General features: G+C 40.0%; 1 protein-coding gene and 1 non-coding gene across 3 annotated transcripts; both read right to left on the bottom strand.

The window, feature by feature from the left end:
* Positions 1-1,386: 1,386 nt before the first annotated feature.
* On the bottom strand, positions 1,387-21,204 carry MGME1 (mitochondrial genome maintenance exonuclease 1). 2 transcript variants are annotated; one of them, XM_036246017.1, is made up of 5 exons: positions 21,112-21,204; positions 19,886-20,464; positions 15,140-15,356; positions 2,852-2,984; positions 1,387-2,487 (listed from the first exon to the last, which is right to left on the bottom strand). In XM_036246017.1, the coding sequence occupies exons 2-5, from the start codon at positions 20,412-20,414 to the stop codon at positions 2,335-2,337; spliced, it is 1,032 nt and encodes a 343-aa protein (XP_036101910.1). In that variant the 5' UTR covers positions 20,415-20,464; positions 21,112-21,204; the 3' UTR covers positions 1,387-2,334. The 2 variants fall into 2 exon arrangements, with proteins under 2 accessions (XP_036101910.1, XP_036101911.1); XM_036246018.1 differs by lacking the exon at positions 21,112-21,204 and adding an exon at positions 21,032-21,055.
* On the bottom strand, positions 16,131-16,294 carry LOC118619486. The gene has a single exon (XR_004957254.1). It is a non-coding gene; the product is annotated as a U1 spliceosomal RNA (small nuclear RNA).
* Positions 21,205-21,227: the final 23 nt, after the last annotated feature.

The raw sequence follows: 21,227 nt of genomic DNA, 5'->3' as shown, positions 1-21,227 counted from the left end.
GTTTTAATTTGCATCTCTCTGATGATTAGTAAGGTTGAGCATTTCTTCATATGTCTCTTAGCCATTTTTTTTTTTTAATCCTCACCCGAGGACATTTTTCCATTTTTCACTCAGATAAAGCGTGAAGGAGAGAGAGGAAGAGAGAGAAACATCGATGTGAAAGGGACACATCGAGTGGCCGCCACCCACACGACCCAACCAGGGCCGGGGACAAACTGCAGCCAAGGTACATGCCCTTAGCGGGAACCGAACCCGGGTCTCTGTGGACCGCAGGCTGACGCTTTAACCGCTGAGCCAAACCGGCCAGGGCGTCTCTTAGCCATTTTTAAGTCCTATTTGCATTGGTGTCTAATTTAGTTCCTCAGCCCATTTTTTAATTGGGTTCTATGTCTTCCTTTTGTTGAGTTGTATGAGTACTCTCTATATATTGGAAATTAACCCCTTATCTGATGATGTTCTCCCATACAGTGGGTTGCCTTTTCATTTTGATGATTGTATCTTTTGCTGTGCAGAAGCTTTTGAGTTTGATGTAGTCCCATGTGTTCATTTTCTCCTGTTTCTTTTGCCTTAGGTGATGTATCAGTGAAAATTGTGCTGCGTATGTCTGAAATTTTGTGGCCTACAGTTTCTTCTAAGACTTTTATGGATTCGTGAGTCACATTTAAGTCTTTTATCCATTGAGTTTATCTTGTGTATGGTGTGAGTTGATGGTCTAGTTTCATTTTTTTGCATGTAGCTGTCCAATTTTCCCAACACCATTTATTAAAGAGGCTGTCTTTACTCCACTGTATGCTCTTGCCACCACTGTCAAATATTAATTGAGTGTACTGCCTTGTATCCATTTCTGGGTTCTCTGTTCTCTGGTCTACATGCCTGTTCTTGTGCCAGTACCAGGCTGTTTTGATTACAGTGGCTTTGTAGTATAACCTGAAATCTGGTAATGTGATCCCTCCAACTCTGTTTTTCTTTTTCAAGACTGCTGTGGCGATTTGAGGTATGCATGGGTTTCTGGCTTGATCCCCACTATGCGGCTTGCAGGAGACAGCCAATCGTTTCTCTCTCAGATCAATGTTTCTCTCTCTCTCCCCCTTCTTCTTTCTCTCTCTTTTTTTTATCCTCACCCGAGGACATTTTTCCATTCTTTGTTCAGATAGAGTGGGAGAGAAAGAGAGAGAGAGAAACATTGACGTGAAAGGGACACATCGAATGGCTGCCTCCCACAAGACCCAACCAGGGCCAGGGACAAACTGCAATGGGGAACCAAACCCAGGTTTCTCTAGACCGCAGGCCAACACTCTAACCGCTTAGCCAAACCGGCCAGGGCTCTTCTTGCTCTAAAAAATCAATAAAAACATTAAAAACAAAAATCTCAATGCTTTACTCACATCTTGTATTTTATTTCTTATAATTAATGGCTAACGAAAGAATTGTAGCACCCTATGATTTGAAGACAATAACTTAAATGCTCACCCACTCCATAAAATAGAGACCCTTCCCCAGGGCTATAGTGGGAATTTATTTAAGTTTCCCAAACCAAGTGACAACTAATAATTTTTATTACTTATCAAACACCCCAAAATATATTGAATTATTGTTCCCCATAGCTGAAAAATTCCACAAACAATACATTTTCTCTATGGACATGATTCATACCAGAATACAGCTACTAAAATACCTACAATTACTTCTGGGAATTATCTGGTGATATGCCAAGGGGTATTGCCAATGATATGGTGAATATGCTCCATACTTCAGAGAGCAATATTCGAGGCTAAGGAATCACATAGTTATTTTTCAAAAATGTTAAATGGAAATTTTATTTCCCAAAGAAACATATGGAGAACCCCAATATATAAAACAAGATCTAGGAAACTGTATTGGCAATAATAGTTGGCTAATGCAAGTTCTGCCACAACAAACCCTGGGGCTCTGGGGCTCCTTCCCTCCTGGTGTGACCCTAGGGAAATGCTTGGCACACCAAGCCTCACTGCCCTCCAATTTCAGTTCAAAGACTGGGCAGCCTGCCCAGGACACAGAAAGGTCCCAGGGGGTCCAAGAGCCACCAACGCCGTGCCAATCTTACTTGCCTTTTTTCAAGTAGATCACAGAGGTAGCATAGTTGGTCTTTTGTGTGCTCAAGTCCAGTTCTTTATATCTAAACTTTTTGACTTTTCGGTTTTTTTGGTTGCAATTAATTTTAACAAATTAATTTTTATGCTTGTGTTAATGCAGCTCTCAGATCCTGTGGAACTTCCATTTTAAGTCTCAGTAAACAACAATATATTTTCCCAAACTGTGAGAAAGTGCTGAAAGTTCCCATACAGCGTCCCACACCTAATCTGGTTTCTGGTCCTTTTCCTTCTTTGTATATTCTTCTAGTCGAAGAAGCCACTTTTCCCAGTACTGGGAACACAGCTCTGGGTCCATGAAATGTGGGTGGGCAGGAGATCCATCTTTGTAGGCCACCACAATTAAACCACAGTGAACCTAGGAAGAAACAAGTAGGACCAGAGTTTAAGTTAACTTCCTTCTTACTCTAGGGCAAATTCAGAACAAAACAATCTACAGTAACATCTAACTCAATTTCTAATACAGGTTAATGAAAGACTACACCAGGATACACAAGAGCACAAAGATGACAGATAAGACACTGAAGAATAGACTGTCATTATTAAAGAACTATTAACAACAACAAAAACAACTAAGTCTCAGAAGAGGGAAAGTGGTTTTTAAAGTGGTAGACAAGGAACAGAGTAAATAGTGGGATATAAAAAGAATAAGAACCATAAAGAGTTAAGTAGCTATAAACAAGCATTGAGCTAAGCTTTAAGCAGAGGCTTAGCATCCTGACCTGAAAGCTATAGTTGCCATCATGGTTTATGGCACCCACGTATGCCACAACCTGCAGTGGGTTGTCAAATGTATTTCGGATAAAAGGTTTTGGTTTTTCTGATGTCTTCCAATCAATCACACACAGGCTGCCTCTAAAGAGAAACCAAAGGGAAGTCTTTGTAGGTAATAGTTCAAACTAATAAACTCTATTAAGTTAACCCTCTTACATATAATTTACTACTTGTCACCCAATGACTGTTGCTTCTATTCTCCACTTGCCAAAAAACGCAGCTCCTCTGAACTTTACCTCTTAGAATTAGAAAGATCTGATGTTCTCTCTGCTTTGAGCCCTTTATTCAGTAAATGAGCCTTTCAGAGATTTGATGGAAAATGTTTCCTAAATTGCACTGATGAAACCTACAGGTGCAGGGCCACATGGGAGTGCTGGGAAACTTTTCCACAGTTCAGGTTTCTATTCTCTCTTGAATTTCCTTGGAACCTCCAAAGCCTCCTTTTCTTTAACAGGTGACAGGGGAATTGAAACTACACCTATTATCTTAGTTGATTCTACTTCAAAGGTCTATCAGAATGAACCACAATGGACCAGTAGCAAAGTCCTGATCATAAGAGACTAAACATGGTGCCTCAGAAATTCTCTTGTTCAAAAACCAAGGCTGGGGTTCAGATCCATTAACACTTAAAAAAAAAAAAAAATTCTGCCACATTTTTCTTTTTTCTTTAATCTTCACCTGAGGATATTTTCCCATTTTCTGTTCAGATGGGGGGGGGGGGGGAGAGAGAGAAACATCGACGTAAAAGGGACACATCAAATGGCTGCCACCCGCACAACCAACCAGGGCCGGGGACAAACTGCAACCGAGGTACGTGCCCTTAGCGGAACTAAACCCAGGTCTCTCTGGACCGCAGGCCAACGTTCTAACCACTGAGCCAAACCGGCCAGCGTCTGCCACATTTTTCTTTATTTTTAAAGTTAAATAACCATGCCCTGGCTGGTTTGGTTCAGTGGTTGGAGCATTGGCCCACGGACCAGAGAGGCCCAGGTTTGGTTCCCACTAAGGGAATGTACCTCAGTTGCGGTTGGTCCCTGGCCCCAGTTGGGGTCATGTGGGTGGCAACCAGCCGATGTATCTCTCTCATGTCAATGTTTCTCTCTCTCTCTCTTTTCCTCCCTCTCTCCCTCACACTCTATCTGAAGATAAATGCAGAAAAATGTCCCCGGGTGAGGATTAAAAAAAAAAATTAAAGTTAAATAACCAGTGCATTCCTCTCCACTCCCCCCATTCTGGTGAGATTTTATATTTGCCAACTACAGTCAAAAGGGTCATAGGGTGGATGAGAGGACTATTAACTGGTATCTCTCAAAGGACTCTATCTGTTCAACACCTTTCATGACTTCAATTTCAAAATCAGCATTTTAGAGGGAGATTTTGTACAAAATATGTATGTTACCTACCTGTCACTATAAAGCTACAACTAATGCAAGATATTTATAAAATCAGTCTAGAGCCCAGCTGTTGTGGCTCAGTGGATTGAGCATCGTCCCATAGACTGAGAGGTCCCAGTTTGATTTCTAGTCAGGGCACATGCCCAGGTTGTAGGCTCGATCCCCAGTAGGGGGTATGCAGGAGGCAACAGATTGATGTTCCTTTCTGACATCGATGTTTCTATCTCTCTCTCCCTTCTTCTCTCTCTGTAAAAAATCAATAAAAACATATTTAAAAAGACAAATCAGTCTAGAGTAGCACTGTCTAAAATTAAAAATAAAATACAAGGTACATATTAATTTTAAATGTTCTAGCCACATCAAAGAAAGAAAAAAGAAATTGATGAAATTTCATTATGTAATCCAACATATTAAGAGATATTACCATTTCAACATATAAGCAATATAAAAAGTTACTAGTGGGATATTTTACATTCTTTTTATATTAAGACATTGAAATCTAGCTGCCATTCCCAGTTCTCTTCCTTGAACAAGTCAAAATATCCTAAAAATAAAGATTTCTGCCATGGACCACTATTTCTAGCAGGTACTATAACTTAGTAATGTGAGAAAAAATATTAATAGTATACACCAAAATTAAAATTGCAATAAGTCTACAAATAGCTCTTAAACAAATGAAAAGACACAAACTAAAATTGCAATGAAACAGTCTACAAATAGCTCTTAAACAAATGAAAAGACACTCAACTTAATTTCTGTGAAATGCAGACTGAAATGACAAGATATAACGTTATCAAAATTATGAATATTGTGTTGTTAAAGGTGTGCACAAATAAGCACACTCATATCTGTGGAAACTTAAAATGCATATACACTTTCACTATACTATATTTGAAAAAACCGTGATAAAGTGATGCCGCGGAAGTTGAAGCGCGAAGTGGCGAGGAATGACTATGTAGTATTTAAAAAAACCACGACAGAGTGTGTAATAACCTGCTCCTATCATTTTGTCCTGATTAAATAAACAAAAGGCTAACTATGATACTGTCAGAGGCAACCTGAGGAAGTACCAGCTGGCCTGATAATCCTCTAAATGAATGTGTTCTCTAAGGGAATTTGTTAGTTTTTAAAACTTAGATAATAGAATGAATAGCAGGATAGATGTGTGCTGACCCAGTTCCCTTTTGCCTGGGCTCCCTCCCACCTCCGTTCCCTCCTGCTTATCGCTAACTGCCTCCACTTCTGTACACGCACCTTGCTTGCTCTGCTAAACTCTTGAATGACCCCTGTCCTATATAAGCAACCCACCCCCTGAGCTTGGGGCTGCAGTTCTCCTCTGTGTAGGTTGGCTGCAGTCCCTGTGCAGGTAATAAAGCTCCTAATATTCAAAATTACTTTGTGTCCGAGTGAGGTTGATTCTCCTGGGTTACAACAGAGTGAAGCTTCGAAGAGTGAAATTGTGAAAGTGGCGAGGGACGAATGTTAACTAATATAGTCTACTGGAGGCTTGGGTGGTAAACTGTGGTTAACTTTGGTCAATTTCAGATCTTAGCAGGATAGTAGCTACCCACCCCTCACTCAGAGGGAGGCAGCTGTACACATGTTCCTGGAGCAGCTTATACACAGTTTGTGTAGTCAGAGTGGTCAAACAGGACCATGTTCTCCAAATGTCAGTAATCTGTGCTTACATCACTGATTGTTTCTAATCACACAGGTGCAAACAAAGAGGAAGTGGCTATTGTTGATGCACCTCCCTCCATTGCTACAAGCCCCTCCCCATGCAGCTGAAGTGACTTCCAGAGCATTTAAAGGGCGAGTATCTCCCTACCCGCTTCATTTTTCTTTTTCTTTTCCTTCTGGGAGCCAGACACTAAAGACTACAACATCCACACACAATTGCATATAGGAAGTAATTAGAAAGTGACTGCACATATCAATAGAGAAAGGCTCAGAAAAGACCTGAGAAGATCTTAAGTTTATACCTCAGGCTGATGCTTGGCAGAGATGGCCTACAACAAAAAGGCCCCAAACCCAGCAAACCCTGGGGTAGATAGAGGTGTTATTGGTGCCATAACCTGGTTATTCTTATTTGCCAGGAAGTTTGCAATTAATACTCCAGGTCTATTCCCCCAGTGGGGGAAGGGCCTGGACAAAGGCAGTCTAGCTGCATGCCCAGTAGGGTCTCAGTGACTAGGGAGGTGTCTACTTGTCTGTCACAACTGGGAACAAGTCAGTGGCCAAAAAGGCGTGGCCACTGCAGGTGAAACCTGAATATTTCGTCTCCTAGACAAAGGCAAGCTGCCTTTCTTCCCTCTCCCTCTCCCTTGCTGCCCATGCCATACTGCTTGCAGGGCTCCCACGTCCTGCATTTCCCCATGTGGCCCACAGCCATGTGGAACCCATACAATGGACTAATGGACTGAAACTGTACTAATACTAATCTGAACACAGCTATACCATGGAACGGAAACTCTGGACTTTGGCTTTATTTCTGGCCTTATTAAATCCACAATTGCCCCTCTTCTATGACTGGACATGGGACTTTATGACCCCAGAAGTGTAATTCCACACCAATAAAAACCATCCATTCTCCCATGAGGGCTTCTGAATATGCTTATTCCGACTGCATCCCAAGAGCCTCCTGCCTATGAGTGTTGGAGGGATCTGGCCCCTTTATCTCTGCAGTGACAGAGGGAGACTCAGATTTGCAGAGTTACCGCAATATTAGATTCAGAAACCCAGTTTTCAACAACAAAAAACCACAAGACATATAAATAAATAGAAAAGTATCACCCATTCAAAGAAAAAAATAAACAGAAACAGTTATTGAAAAAGATGTGATGGCAAACCAACCAAAGACTATTTTAAGAGTCTTAAAGATGCTCAAAGAACATCTCAATAAAAGTAAATACATGGGCAGTTATAAAACCTAGTATTATTGTAATAGTTTGTTACTCCATTTTTTGTTTGCTACGTGATGTAAGAGAGTAATATATTTTTTAAAAATTGATAGTCTAGAAGCTAGTATTATTGTAACTTTGGTTCGAAACTCCACATTTTGTTTTTTACATAATTTAAGAGACTAATGCATCTAAAGAAGTATTAGTTTATGTTTTGGGGCACACAATGTATAAATTCTGTGACACAACAACTGAAAGAGATGGGGACAGAGCTGTTAAAGGAGTAGGGTTTTTATATATTACTGAAATTAAGACAGTATACATTCAGACTAAGGTATTATAACTAGGATGTTAAATGTAATCTTCTTAGCCCTGGCCAGTTTGGCTCAGCAGAGCATCGGCCCATGGACCAGAGAGTCCCAGGTTCAGTTCCCGCTAAGGGCACGTACCTTGGTTACAGTTTGTCCACAGCCCCAGTTGGGGTCGTGTGGGTGGCAACCACTCGATGAGTCCCTCTCACATGGGTGTTTTCCTCTCTCTCTTCCTCCCGCTCTATCTGAAGATACATGCAAAAATGTCCTCGGGTGAGGATAAATAAATAAATACCTTTTTTTTTTAATCCTCACCCGAGGACATTTTTCCATTTTTTGTTCAGATAGAGTGGGAAGGAGAGAGAGAGAGAGAAACATTGACGTGAAAGGGACACATCAAGTGGCTGCCTCCCACACTACCCAACCAGGGCCGGGGACAAACTGCAACCGAGGTATGTTCCCTTAGCGGGAACCAAACCTGGGTCTCTCTGTACCACAGGCCGACGCTCTAATCGCTGAGCCAAACCGGTCAGGGCTAAATGTAATCTTCTTAATCACAAGAAAAACAACTACAAAATATAAACAAAAGAAAATGAGGAATTAAAACATTTTACTATAAAAACTGAACAAAAGACAGTACAATGCAGGAAATGAGAGATAAAAAAGGCAAAATGACAGAAGTCTCTCCTTATTAGCAATCACTTTAGATGTAAATAGATCAGACACTCCAATCAAAAGACAGAGATTGGCAGAATGAATAAAAACACGTGATCCAACTATATGCTGTCTACAAGAGACTCTTTGTATATCAAAAGATGTAAATACGTTGAAAGTGAAGGAGAGAAAAAAATATTCCTTGCAAATAGTAAGCAAAAGACAGCAAAGGTGCTTCTAATAGCAGACAAAATAGATTTTAAGTAAAAAAAGAAAAAAGGTGATAAGACAAAGAAAGACATTATATATCAATAGGTTTAATACAGCAAGAAGACATAACAATTATAAACATATATGCACCTAATAACAAATCAGCAAAATATATGAAGCCAAACACGACAAAACTGAAGGGAGAAATATAGTTCTACAGTAATAGTTTCATATCTCAATACCCTATTCTCAATAATCCACAGAACCAAACAGAAGACAAGTAACGAAAGAGAAGACTTCAAATAACATAATAAACCAACCAGATCTAAAGGGCATATAGAACACTCTATCCACCAACAGAATACAAATCTTCTCAAGTACATGTGGGACATTTTCCAGGACAAGCCATAAGTTAGCTTCAATTTATTTAAAAAGGTAGACACCATACAAAGTATCTACTCAGATCACAATGGGATGAAGTTAGAAATCAATAACATAAGTAAAAGTGGGAGACCACCAAACTGTGGAAATTAACACAGTCTTAATCGAAAATATCATAAGGGAAATTAGGAAATACTTAAAGCCAAATGAAAATGAAAACACAACATACCAAAACTTATGCGATACAGTAAAAAAATGTGAAGAGGAAAATTATAGCTATAAATGCTTACATTAAAAACAAAAAAGAATCAGTTCAACAACCTAACCTTACAATTTAAGGGACTAGTTTGCAGAAGGAAGAAAAGATCTGAGCAGAGATAAATAAAATTAGGGTACAGAAAAAGGATAGAGAAAAATCAATGAAACCAAAAGTTGGTTCTCTGAGATCAACAAAACGGAAACACCTTTTAACTAGATGGTCTTTGAAAAAAGGGAAAAGACTCAAATTACAAAAATCGGCAATGCAATTGGGGACATTACTAATGATTCTACAGAAATAAAAAGGATAAGAGGCCCTGGTCAGTGTGGCTCAGTTGGTTGAACGCTGCCCTGTGCACATAGGGGTGGCCAGTTCAATTCTCCATCAGGGCATATGCCCGAGTTTTGGGCTTGATCTCCAGTAGAAGGCATGCAGGAGTCAGTCAATTGATGTTGCACTCTCATATTGATGTTCCTCTCTCTCTCTCTTTCTTTCTCTCACTTCCTCTATGAAAAGCAACTAAAAATCTTAAAAAAAAAAAAAAGAATGAGAGTACACCAAAAAATTAGATAATCTAGATGAAATAAATTCCTGGAAATACAAAACCTACCAAGATTAAGTCATGAATAAATAAAATATATGAACAGATCTATAATTAGTAATAAGATTGAATCAGGAATCAAAAATCTCCCAGCAAATAAAAGCCCTGGACCTGAGAGCTTTACTGGTAAATTCTACCAAAGATTAAAGAACTAATACCAATCCTTCTAAAACTTAAAAAAAATTTTAAAGTAATAAACTCTTTGTAACTCATTTTCTGAATCCAACATTACCCTGTTACCAAAGCCAGACAAAAAAACTGTAAGAAAATTACTGACCAAAATCCCTATGAATGCTGATGCAAAAAATCCTTAAAACACTAACAAACCAAATTCAGCAGCATATTAAAGGGATTATACACCATGACCAAATGGGATTTATTCCTGGAATGCAAGGATATTTCAACATACAAAAATCAATCAATGTAATATACCATATTAACAAAATAAATAAAACTACAAAATTATCTCAATGGATGCAGAAAAAGCATTTGAAAAATTAAATACCTTTTCATAATAAAAATACTCAACAAACTAGGAATAGAAAGAAACTACCTTACCATCAAAGCCACATATAAAAAATCTATAGCAAACATACATAATGGATTACAGAAGTTTTGAAAATTTCTGCATCAAACACTATCAGCAGAGTGAAAGGGCAATGGGAGAAAATATTTCAAATCATGTATCAGATAAATAATTAATATTCTTGCCCTAGCCAGTATGGCTCAGTTGGTTGAGTATTGTCTCATGCACCAAAAAAGTGTTGGTTCAATACCTGGTTAGGGTACATACCCAGGTTGCAGGTTTGATCCCCAGTCAGGGTACATATGGGAGCAACCAATCGGTGTTTCTCTCTCACATCGATGTTGATGTTTCTCTTTCTTCCTCTCTCTCTCTCCCTCCCTCCCTCTCCCTTCCTTTTTCTAAGATCCATAAAAATATATTTTAGCAAAAAAAAGAATATCCAGAATATTAAAAAAAAACAAAAACAAGAAAGAAATAAAAAAAAAAAACAATAGGCAAAAAACTCAGACATTTCTCTAAATATAAATTAATGGCCAATCAGCACATGAAATAATGCTAGACATCACTAATCCTTAGGGAAATGCAAATCAAATCTACAATAAGATTCTACCTCACACACATTAGGATGGCTACTATTAAAAAAAAAAAACACAGGGATTTCCCGTCAAAATGGGTGTAGGTAAATATGGTACTTGCCTCCTCCCTCACAACCACATCAAAATTACAACTATACTACAGAACAACCATCATTCAGAACCACCTGAAATTGAGCTGAATGGAAACCCTACAACTACTAAATTAAAGGAACCACACTGACACTAGTAGGAGGGGTGGAAGTGCAGACTGGCAGGTCCCACACCCACATGTGGCGGATAAAAATCAGGAGGGCTACCTCAGCTGGGAAGGTCCTCCGTGAGGAGTGAAGAGTCCCTGTCCCACAACAGGCCCCCAGCTCAGGGTGCCAGTGCCAGGAATAAAGTCCCCATAACTTCTAGCTATAAAAACCAGAGGGGCCTGCCAGGTGTGACTCAGTGGTTGAGCGTTGATCCATGCACCAAGAGGTCGCCAGTTCAATTCCTGGTCAGGGTATATGCCCAGGTTGTGGGCCTGATCCCCAGTGGGGGGGGGGGGCATGCAGGAGGCAGCCAATGGACGTTCCCTCTCATCGATGTTTCTATCTCTCTCTTCCTCTCCCTTCCTCTCTCTCTAAAAAAAAATAATAATAATAAAAATAAAGAAAAAATATTTAAAACAACAACAAAAAAACAGAGGGAATTGAGGCTGAGGAGTCCCAGGCAGTTCCTCTTAAAAGGGCCCACATACGGACTTACTTGGAATGGCTCCCTACAGGTTCCAGCGTGGAGGAGGCAGCTTGAAAGGCACCAGAGACATACAAGGAAGAACTGAATTGTTTGGCATTGGGGTGAGAGCTGGAGAGGCAGCTTTCTCCCAGACAGATGTGCTGGTGGAGGCCACTGTTCCTTTGGTGAGCCCTTCCCCAACCAGGCAGGCAGATGGGTACCATCATATCTGGGACTCCAGCAACCTAGCTCACACTGTTTGCCCCCCCACCCCCGCCCCACCCATCTTTCAGGCCAACCCAAGCTGTTTCCAGTGGCTTTACCACAGGATTGACCTGTCTTGGCTCCTGCTACAGATTTTCCTAAATTCTCTCAAACAGGCAGCATCTGGCCTCAGTGAGCCCCACACCTCTTGGTAAGCAGCACCAGCCCGGCACTAGAAACAGCCAGCCTTGGTTCACAGCTTGGCCTTGCCTGGGTACCTCCAAGACCAGCATAAGAAGCAGCCATCTGTAGATAGCTTTGTAGCTTATGCCTGGTGGTCCCAGGTAGAACACAGGCAGTGGCTGACCCTGCCCTAGAGCCGGCCCACCCAGTAGACAGCTTCAGACCATGTCAAAGCACCACCACCCAACCAGCTCAAATGACACACTCAAAGAGTGGACTCAGTGGGAACCAGAGCCCTGCTGAAGTCAGTCTTGCTCTGTGTGGTGGATCCTGCACAGCTGATCCTCCAAGGTCAACAGAGGTCAGTGGGAACAGCCAGTCCTTGCAGCTGATCAGCCTGAGTAAATCCCTCCCATTGACATGCCAACAGCAATCAAGACTCAATTACAACAGAAAGGTGGACAGCCCACATGATGAGTGCAACTAGAGGGCCCAGCTGGGGTGACCAGGGAGGCTGTGCCACTGGACCCTACAGGACACCTACCACAACAGACCACCCTAGGAAGCCTAGGAGACATAGCAACTCTACCTAATACATAGAAACAAACACAAGGAGGCAGCCAAAATGAGGAGACAAAGAAACATGTACCAAATGAAAGAACAGAACAAACTCCAGGAAAAGAACTAAATGAAACAAAGATAAGCAATCTAACAGATGCAGAGTTCAAAACACTGGTAATAAGGATGCTCAAGGAACTTAGTGAGTACTTCAAAGAACTGAGCGAGGGCCTCAAGAGCATAAAAAAAAGACCAGTCAGAAATGAAGGATGCACTAACTGAAATAAAGAATAATTTACAGGGAATCAATAGTAGAGTAGGAGAAGCCAAGAAGCAAACCATCGGTTTGGAATACACCCAAACAGAGCAAAGAATAAAAAAAAAATGTTGATAGTGTAAGGAGCCTCTGGGACAGCTTCAAATGTACCAACATTTGCATCATGAGGGTGCCAGAAGGAGAAAAAAAGAGAGCAAGAAATTGAAAACCTATTTGAAAAAATAATGGCAGAAAACTTCCCTAACTTGGTGAATGGAACAGACATACATGCCCAGGAAGCACACAGAGTCTCAAACAAGATGAACCCAAAGAGGTCCACACCAAGACACATCATCGTCAATATGCCAAAGGTTAAAAACAAAGAGAGAACCTTAAAAGTAGCGAAAGAAACGCAGTTATCTACAAAGGAGTTCCCAATTAGTTGTTAGCCAATTTCTCAAAAGAAACCTTGCAGGGCAAAAGGAGTGGCAAGAAATATTCAAAGTGATGAAAAGCAATGACCTTTAACCAAGATTACTCTATCCTACAAAGCTATCATTTAAAATCGATGGACATATCAAGAGTTTCCCAGACAAGAAAAGGCTAAAGGAGTTCATCACCACCAAACCAGTATATGAAATGTTGAAGTGTCTTCTTGAAAGAGAACAAAAATATGAACAATAAAATGGCAATAAATACACATCTATCAACAATCAAATCTACAAACAAAATGAGCAAGCAGAACAGAAACAGATTCATAGATAAAGAGAATTTTTTGTTGCTTGCCAGACAGGCAAGGGGTTTGGGAATGGGCAAAAAAGGTGAAGGGATTAAAAAGTACAAATTGGTTGTTAGGCTAAGGAATCTCAGAGGAAAGGGGGGTGGGAGGGACAGAAAAAGATAAACCAAAGAACTGATATGCATATATGCATAACCAATGGACCAGACAATAGTGAGGGGAAGGTAGGAGAAAAGTGGGAGCGGGGAGGAGGGGGTCAATGGGGGAAAAAAAGGGGGACATATGTAATACTTTCAACAACAAAAAAAAGAACAGAAAATAAGTGTTAGAGAATATGGAAAATGTTGGTTGCCAGCATCTGGAAGTAGCAGGAAATGGGGAAGTTACTATTTAATGCATATAGAATTTCAGTTTTAACAGATGAAAACTGTACCAGAGATGTATGGTGGTGATGGTTGCACATTATAAATGTACTTAATGCCACTGAGCTATACATTTAAATATAAATGGTCAATTTTATGTATATTTTACATTAAAATATTTCTTTTTGAAAAGAGTAGGGTGGAAGACTTTAAAAAAAAAAATTAGTTTCAGGGACACATACTGCCCATCAAAAATTCTTTTTAAATTTCTAAAACCTTAGTTTAAAAAGTATTCAATGTTCATATTCTTAATGCTAATCTTCTTTATGTCAAGAGTCAAAAAAAACAAACATCTGTACTGTGGACATGTTTTGTAATCCCTAAGAAAAGTGTCTGGTGTCAGGAATTTCTTGTAGGCCTTGGGTAGAATTGATTGTATGGATCCACTGGTTAATCCTAAGGGCAGCCAAAAATAGCCTATTAAATTTCTAGGCACACATGGCTCTTCTCAGATATTAGGCAGCTATGGCACAAAACTGTATGGTGGCCTAAACACAGTTTCCAGAGTAATAAATATTGTTAATTTTTAACTAGAGTTCTAGGGGTTATACTCATAGATTTTTCTTCTCCCATTCTGTTGTACTGCTCACACATTTCTTTTGGAATAGGGGTATCCACAGGTCATACCTACCCTTGAAATCTGGAAGAAGTGGGAAACACATAAGAGGAACCACTTAAAAACCAAAGGAAACTGCCCGGCCAGTGTGGCTCAGTGGTTGAGAGTCGACCCATGCACCGAGAGGTCACTGGTTCAATTCCTGGTCAGGGCACATGCCCAGGTTGTGGGCCGATCCTCAGAAGGGGGCATGTTTCCATCTCTCTCTTCCTCTCCCTCTAAAATCAATAAAGAAAAAATTTAAAAAAAAAAAAACACAACAAAAACAAAGGAAGCTGTAGTAACCTCAGAGTTCCTGTCCATGTCAAAACTACCTGGAATCCAGGAAAAGAGTTGATTTTCAAGGCTAACAGATTATGATGCCATTTTTAGGGGAATAGGAAAGAAAATGCAGGAATTAAATTGGATCTTATGGCTGGTACCTGGCTTGAGAAGAGAGGAAGATGAACATGCTAGAACATAGGGCATTCTAGGGTTATTAAAAAGTTATGCCTTTTCTCCACCAAACATTTTAATTTTGGAATGCAGATTTACAAGGATTATGTAGCTCTTCCCCCATATCCATTCTTATCCAATTGGTTTATCTATCATATAGGTTTTATCTTTACAGAGGATGCACCTTGAAGCAGGGGTTAAGAGGACAAAGTAGTGTTTGACAGGTACCATCTGTCCCATCCTACAATAATTCACCACCACACTTTGATAACAATGTAATACTTACTGATACTCAGCCACACAGTCTAGCAGACCTATATACTTTAAGGTCTCATGCTGAACAGCGCTTTCAAGAGCTCGAACTCCACTGATATCTTTCAGAATATGCTGGATGCTTTCGATGTAGCCAGATTCAAGGAGATTTTCATCTCTCTTTAAGTTCCCCTGGGGTGAAAGTATGCTTTCCAAGGCTTCATGGAACTGTTTCCCTTGTAAAAATATGTCTGGGGAAAAAAAAAAAAAAATCAAGGGAAAAGGAAAAACAAAACAAAAAAAGACCAAAGTAGTACTAAAAAACTCTGAGTAATACAATTAAAAATTACAGAAGATTTACCTTTAAGTGACAACCCCTTAGACACCACATTTCAGCCCTCATGAACGCACTTTGACAACCAAAGGGACTGGAATAGTTTAGCCAATAAAATGGATTAAAATGAAGTACTTCTAATTAAATTAGGCCAAAACTAAAATTCAAGATCTGGGGGCTAAAGAAACACACCTGATTTATGGTACCGTGAATTTAAATATCCATTTTAGTAAGTTAATTTGTTGTGGTAAATTATTAGAAATTTAGGAACTACACTTTCGTTTACACTTCTTTTTACAACCAAAACTTAACTATGGACATAAAAACAACGGGGAAGTCTCACTAACAGGCTTAGTGACTGGCCAAGAAATGAAAAACAAGACACATATAAATTAAAAACAAGGAATTGTTGTGGGGATTTTATGGGACTTGGAAGGAGGGGAGGAAAATTTGTGACATTCTTCTCCTGCACTTTTTTTAGGGTTAGAACAGCCTAGGATAGTTCTTCTGTCCTGAATATTTTTCCTCAAACACTTTTAAAAGGAGCCTGAGAACATACATATTCAGCAAATGAGAAAAATATCACATATCAATTTACCTGACTCTCCATAAGGGAAAAAAGGGGTGGTGGTTTGCTAAACAGTGACCTTGGTGCTTTCAAGATACCGTTACTTATTCCTTTTATTTTAAACAGGAGAGAGCACAGAGGCAGTCCCCCACTACCACTTATCATGCAGTCAAGTATCCCACATTTGGAGAAATCACAGGGGTCAGCATATCTGAAGTGTAATGATTAAGCCTGGCCCTAAGAAAACCACCTTCATGATCATGGTAACTCCACTGACAGGTAAATATCAAAACAGTGTATTAAGTCTGGCCAGTGTGGCTCAGTTGATTGAGCATCATCCCATGCACCAAGAGGTCATAGGTTCAATCCGAGGTCAGGGTACATGCCCAGGTTTTAGGCTCAATCCCTCTCCTTTCTTCTCTTTCTAAAAAAAAAAAAATCAACAAAAACATATTTTTAAAACTACTGTATTAACTTTCAAATACAACAACCAGCAAGAAAAGGATCATTACTTGGCCAGAGCTGTTAATTTACCCAAAAGCCAAAAGCTGGACCTGGACCCAGTGGCCAGACACCAGAGTCTATATGTTCATTCTCTCTACCACACAGCAGAGCAAGGAAGGAAATTCAGGGATTATTAACTCGCTACCTCTTGCATGACCCCCACTAGGGATTTGGTACACAACCAGGGCATATGCCCAGACCAGGAATAGAACCAATGACCTCTTAGAGCATGGGTCGATGCTCAACCACTGAACCACACTGGCTGGGCCAGGGATCATCATTCAGATACACACAGAAATAGTGGGAAATATACATGCTTAGACAGAGACCCACAGAAAATGAGGAAAACTATCTCATCTAACAAGGTAATATCAAACTGTACACATGTCAGGTATTTTTTATAAAGATTTTGAGAGGTCAGTTCTGTCACTGGCAAAATGTGGAATCACTTCTGGGAAATTACTTAAAGGGTTAAATGAAATTCAACTGAGCAACAAAGTTATTCTACTCCAATTTTACTTAGCTCAGTTGGACTTAATGTCAGCACATGAAAGGCCTAGAAGAAATTTAAGACTGATGGAAAGAAAAACCTAGGAAAAAGAAGTGTAGTATTCATCTACAGGCTAGCTTAATGAAATGGAACACAAGCATATTGAAAATAGGAAAAAAAATGGCATCAACTGCCAAGCAAACAGACAACTCATTCCCCACTGCAGACCATCTCTAGCTAGGTTCTTCACATCTAAAAGGCAAGAATCTAGATTATAGGGTTCCTTAGATTATAAGGCTCAGAACATTAAAAACAATTCGTCAAAATAAATTAAAAAATTTAAAATATATTGATTTTTGAGAGAGGAAGGGAGACAGAGAAAAAAGTATACATTTCTGCTGTTCTACTTATTTATGCATTCTTTGGTTGACTATTATAGCTGCCTTGACTGGGAATCAAACCCACAACTTTGGCGTATCGGGATGATGCTCTAACCAACTGAACTACCCAGCCAGGGCAAAATAAATTTTAAAAGATTTCAGATTTATTGCAGATAGCATCAAGTCAGACTATTCACTCAGTAAGTTAGAGGAATGATAGTGAAATGTTTTCAAGTCCCAGTACATAAAGGGCATTAAAAAAAAATTCATGAGTCTCCAATATTCCGATTGATAGAACTGACAGGATGGATAATAATTTAGGATTAAAAAAATCAGTAGCAAAAAACTGAAAAAAATAAACTCCAGCTATTTCCACTATGATAGACACTTGTAAATTAATAGTAATGTCAGACTCTCTTATCTTCAGCAAACTTCAAAAGGTAAACTGAGCCCTGGCCGGTTTGGCTCAGCGGTTAGAGCGTCAGCCTGTGGTCCTGAGAGACCAGGGTTCGGTTCCCGCTAAGGGCATGTACCTCGGTTGCAGTTTGTCCCCGGCCCTGGTGGGTCGTGCGGGTGGCAGCCACCCGGTGTGTTCCTTTCACATCGATGTTTCTCTCTCTCTCTCTCTTCCTCTCTCTCCCTCCCACTCTACCTGAACGAAAAATGGAAAAATGTCCTCTCCTCGGGTGAGGATAAAAAAAAAAAAAAAGGTAAACTGATACTTGGGAAACCAACAAATAAAAAACTTAAGGCCCTGGCCGGTTTGGCTCAGCGGTTGGAGCGTCGGCCTACGGACCAGAGAGTCACTGGTTCGGTTCCCGCTAGGGGCACGTACCAAATAAAAAACTTAAGATGCCATTAAATTTTTTTTTTAATGTTCCTTCTTTAGAAAGCAGAGGCATACCTTGGAGATACTGAGGATCCAGTATTACACCACTATAATAAAGCAAGTATCTAAAGTGAGTTGTAACCTTTTTCCTTCAATTTGTAAAACAAAAAGTCAGCACCTGTGAAGCATAATCACAATAAAAAGAGATATGCCTGTAGTTTGGTGGTTGTAACTAATTAAATATCTTCAGAAGGCAATTAGCCCCTGCATAGATTCCTTGTCCCAAACAGCTGAGGAAATGTTATAAGGTGTTATGGCCCTGACCATTTTTGCCATATCCAGGTACCACCTATTATTTAATAATTTTCCTTAAAACACACATGACCACTTGTTTAACATGTATGCACACACATTTTTTTCCAACATGCTTCAAAACAAGTGCATTACTCTTAAAAATAAAAGTGCTTGTGTACCAGTAGGGGTACACATACTGCTCTCTGGGAAGCATAGGCTATGGAATGATCAATGTGAAACTTTAAGACAAGACAACTGGCCCTGACCAGTTTGGCTCAGCAGTTAGTGTCAGCCTGAGGACTGAAGAGTTGCAGGTTCAATTCCCAGTCAAGAGCACCTACCTGGGTTGCAGGTTCAATCCCTGGCCTGCGTTGGGGTTGGGATTTTGCAATCGATGTCTCCCTCTCTCTTTCCCTTCCACTTCATCTAAAAAAAAATCAATGGAAAAATATCCTTGGCCTGGTGTGGCTCAGTGGATTGAGCATCGTCCCATGGGGCTGAGAGGTCCTGGTTCAATTCCAGGTCAGGGCACATGCCCAGGTTTTCGGCTCCATCCCCAGTAGGGGTCGTGGAGGAGGCAGCCGGCAGCCGATTGATGTTTCTCTCTCTCTCCCTTCTTTTCTCTAAATAATTCCCTTCTTCTCTCTAAACAAGCAATAAAAAACATTAAAAAACAAAAAGAAAAATATCTTTGGATGAGGATTAAAAAACAAAAAAAAGACAACTGCACAGTTCTGATGAGGATCAGTTAATTCACCTGTGCAATGGTCTTTCTTTTTATCTTGCTTTTGAATGGAATCTGTTTCAAGGAAGCTATTCTCTTCACTTATCTAATAAGTTAGTAAATTAGGAGTTGAAGGCTAAAGTTCATTTATTCTCAGTTCCTAATCAAGAGCATCTGATTATCTCAATTTATCAAGGTCTAGATACACATTATGTGTTCTAACTTATTGTTTTAATTCCAATAGTCTGGTTTGTCAGTCTCTGTTGATAAGTAGAACAAGGGGGTATATACTAGATTCTGAACAGAATGCTTAGCAAACAACTAGAATCCCATTATTAGGTGATTGACTCTTTTCCATAATCAAAGAAAACAGGCAATTCTAATATTTAAGTTTGTAGCTAATAAAATAAATGTTTTATACATCATTTAGTCAAAATACTTGATCTCTGTGATTCAGTTTCATTTGTAAAATAGGAACAGCAGGATTGGTCATGAGGATTAAGGGAGTTAATAGACAAAGTGCTATCAAAACTAATTATTATCATTTGAAAGTAATTCTTCACTAGTTAAGGTTTAAAAAAACCTCAATAGAATGACACTAGTGCTCTATATTCAGGAAACATAGTAACAATATAGAATCAGGATTAAGAAAATTACTTGAAGTGTATTCTGCAAAGCCATCCTCTCCCAGTTCCAGAATCATCCGCTTTTTCCACCTCTCCAAATAGAAAATCTGTTCTGATGTCATGGTCTTCTGAAGGACCCGGGTCACACTTGGTCCCTTATTCCTTTGCAAAGGGATTTTCAAAGGAATTGGAGCATCACTTGTTGCATTAGGTTTTAAGCTTCTCTCTGCATTGAAGAGAGGAAACCAATTTCCTGGAATTCTTGCTTCCTCATCTTGTTTTGGGGGTTTACACTTACTCACAGGTCCATAGAGTAAAGTGTCTTCCTTGAACAATGATTCTGGAGTTTGAGCATGGCCTCTGAATGACAAGACAGACTGCACTAAATCAGAGTACTTTTCTTGGTTCACCTCTTCATAAGGGTTCATTTTTTTCTTCCGGCCACACAAATAAGAGGAAGTGGAGAAACCCACTCGTGGGGATGGTTCTACAGAAAACCCCTTTGAACTTCTAAGCTGCCTGCAGATAGTCTGAAATACCTTCATTTTTAGATTTTTCATTTCCCTCTAGTCTCCTTGCAATGCCGAGTGCTTTTTTGGGTTTTGCATTCCTATTAAAGAGAAAAGTGGTGTTAGGTACCAATTGTGTTAAATATTTTAACTATCAATGTGAAAGATGCATCAGTATGATATTGCACATTTAAAAACGTCTTCAATAAGCTTTTGCGACATGTTTGGACAAAGCTATTTCCAAAGAAAGGCTCTCATCAATACCAGAAGGATCCGTATTTAAAATGCGAAACGGCAGACGGCTTGGACAAGACCCCAATATCCGATTTGAACAAATGGGACTCCCAGGAAGGGAGGTGTGTGAGACAGAGAAAAACAACTCTATAGCCCATCCTATAACGGCTATAAGTCACAGTTAACAATTAAACACGGATCCCTAAATATAAGGTTCTTGGAAAGCTCTCATTTAACCTTCACACCCTCTAAGGTGGGTACTATTGCGACTCGTTTTACGGACGTGGCACTGGAGCTCCAGAAAGGCCACGTGAGGTCCGAGCCGGTAAGCGGCAGTCAGCAGGGCGCACCACCATGATCCCCGTAAGTCAGCCCCCAGCTCCGACGCCGTAAGTGTGGAACAATGGTGGCGACAGGAAAGCAGTGGCCCTTACGTTGGGAGTCCGGATTAGAGAAGAGATGGTTTAAATAGAAGCCTAGCCCAAGGCAGGATTAGGAACCACAGAAGCCATACCCTTCGCTTTAACTCGCAGTGGGCTAACAACCTCTCCGGATGCGTCTTTTACAACAGCCCAGCGATTCGATATCCAGCTTGGCCTCGCCCAAGGCACGGCGATCCCAGCAAGCACT

Source organism: Molossus molossus, unplaced genomic scaffold (assembly GCF_014108415.1).
Source record: "Molossus molossus isolate mMolMol1 unplaced genomic scaffold, mMolMol1.p scaffold_m16_p_6, whole genome shotgun sequence".
NCBI classification, from domain to species: Eukaryota; Metazoa; Chordata; class Mammalia; order Chiroptera; family Molossidae; genus Molossus; species Molossus molossus.
This window is presented reverse-complemented; position numbering and strand designations above follow the sequence as displayed.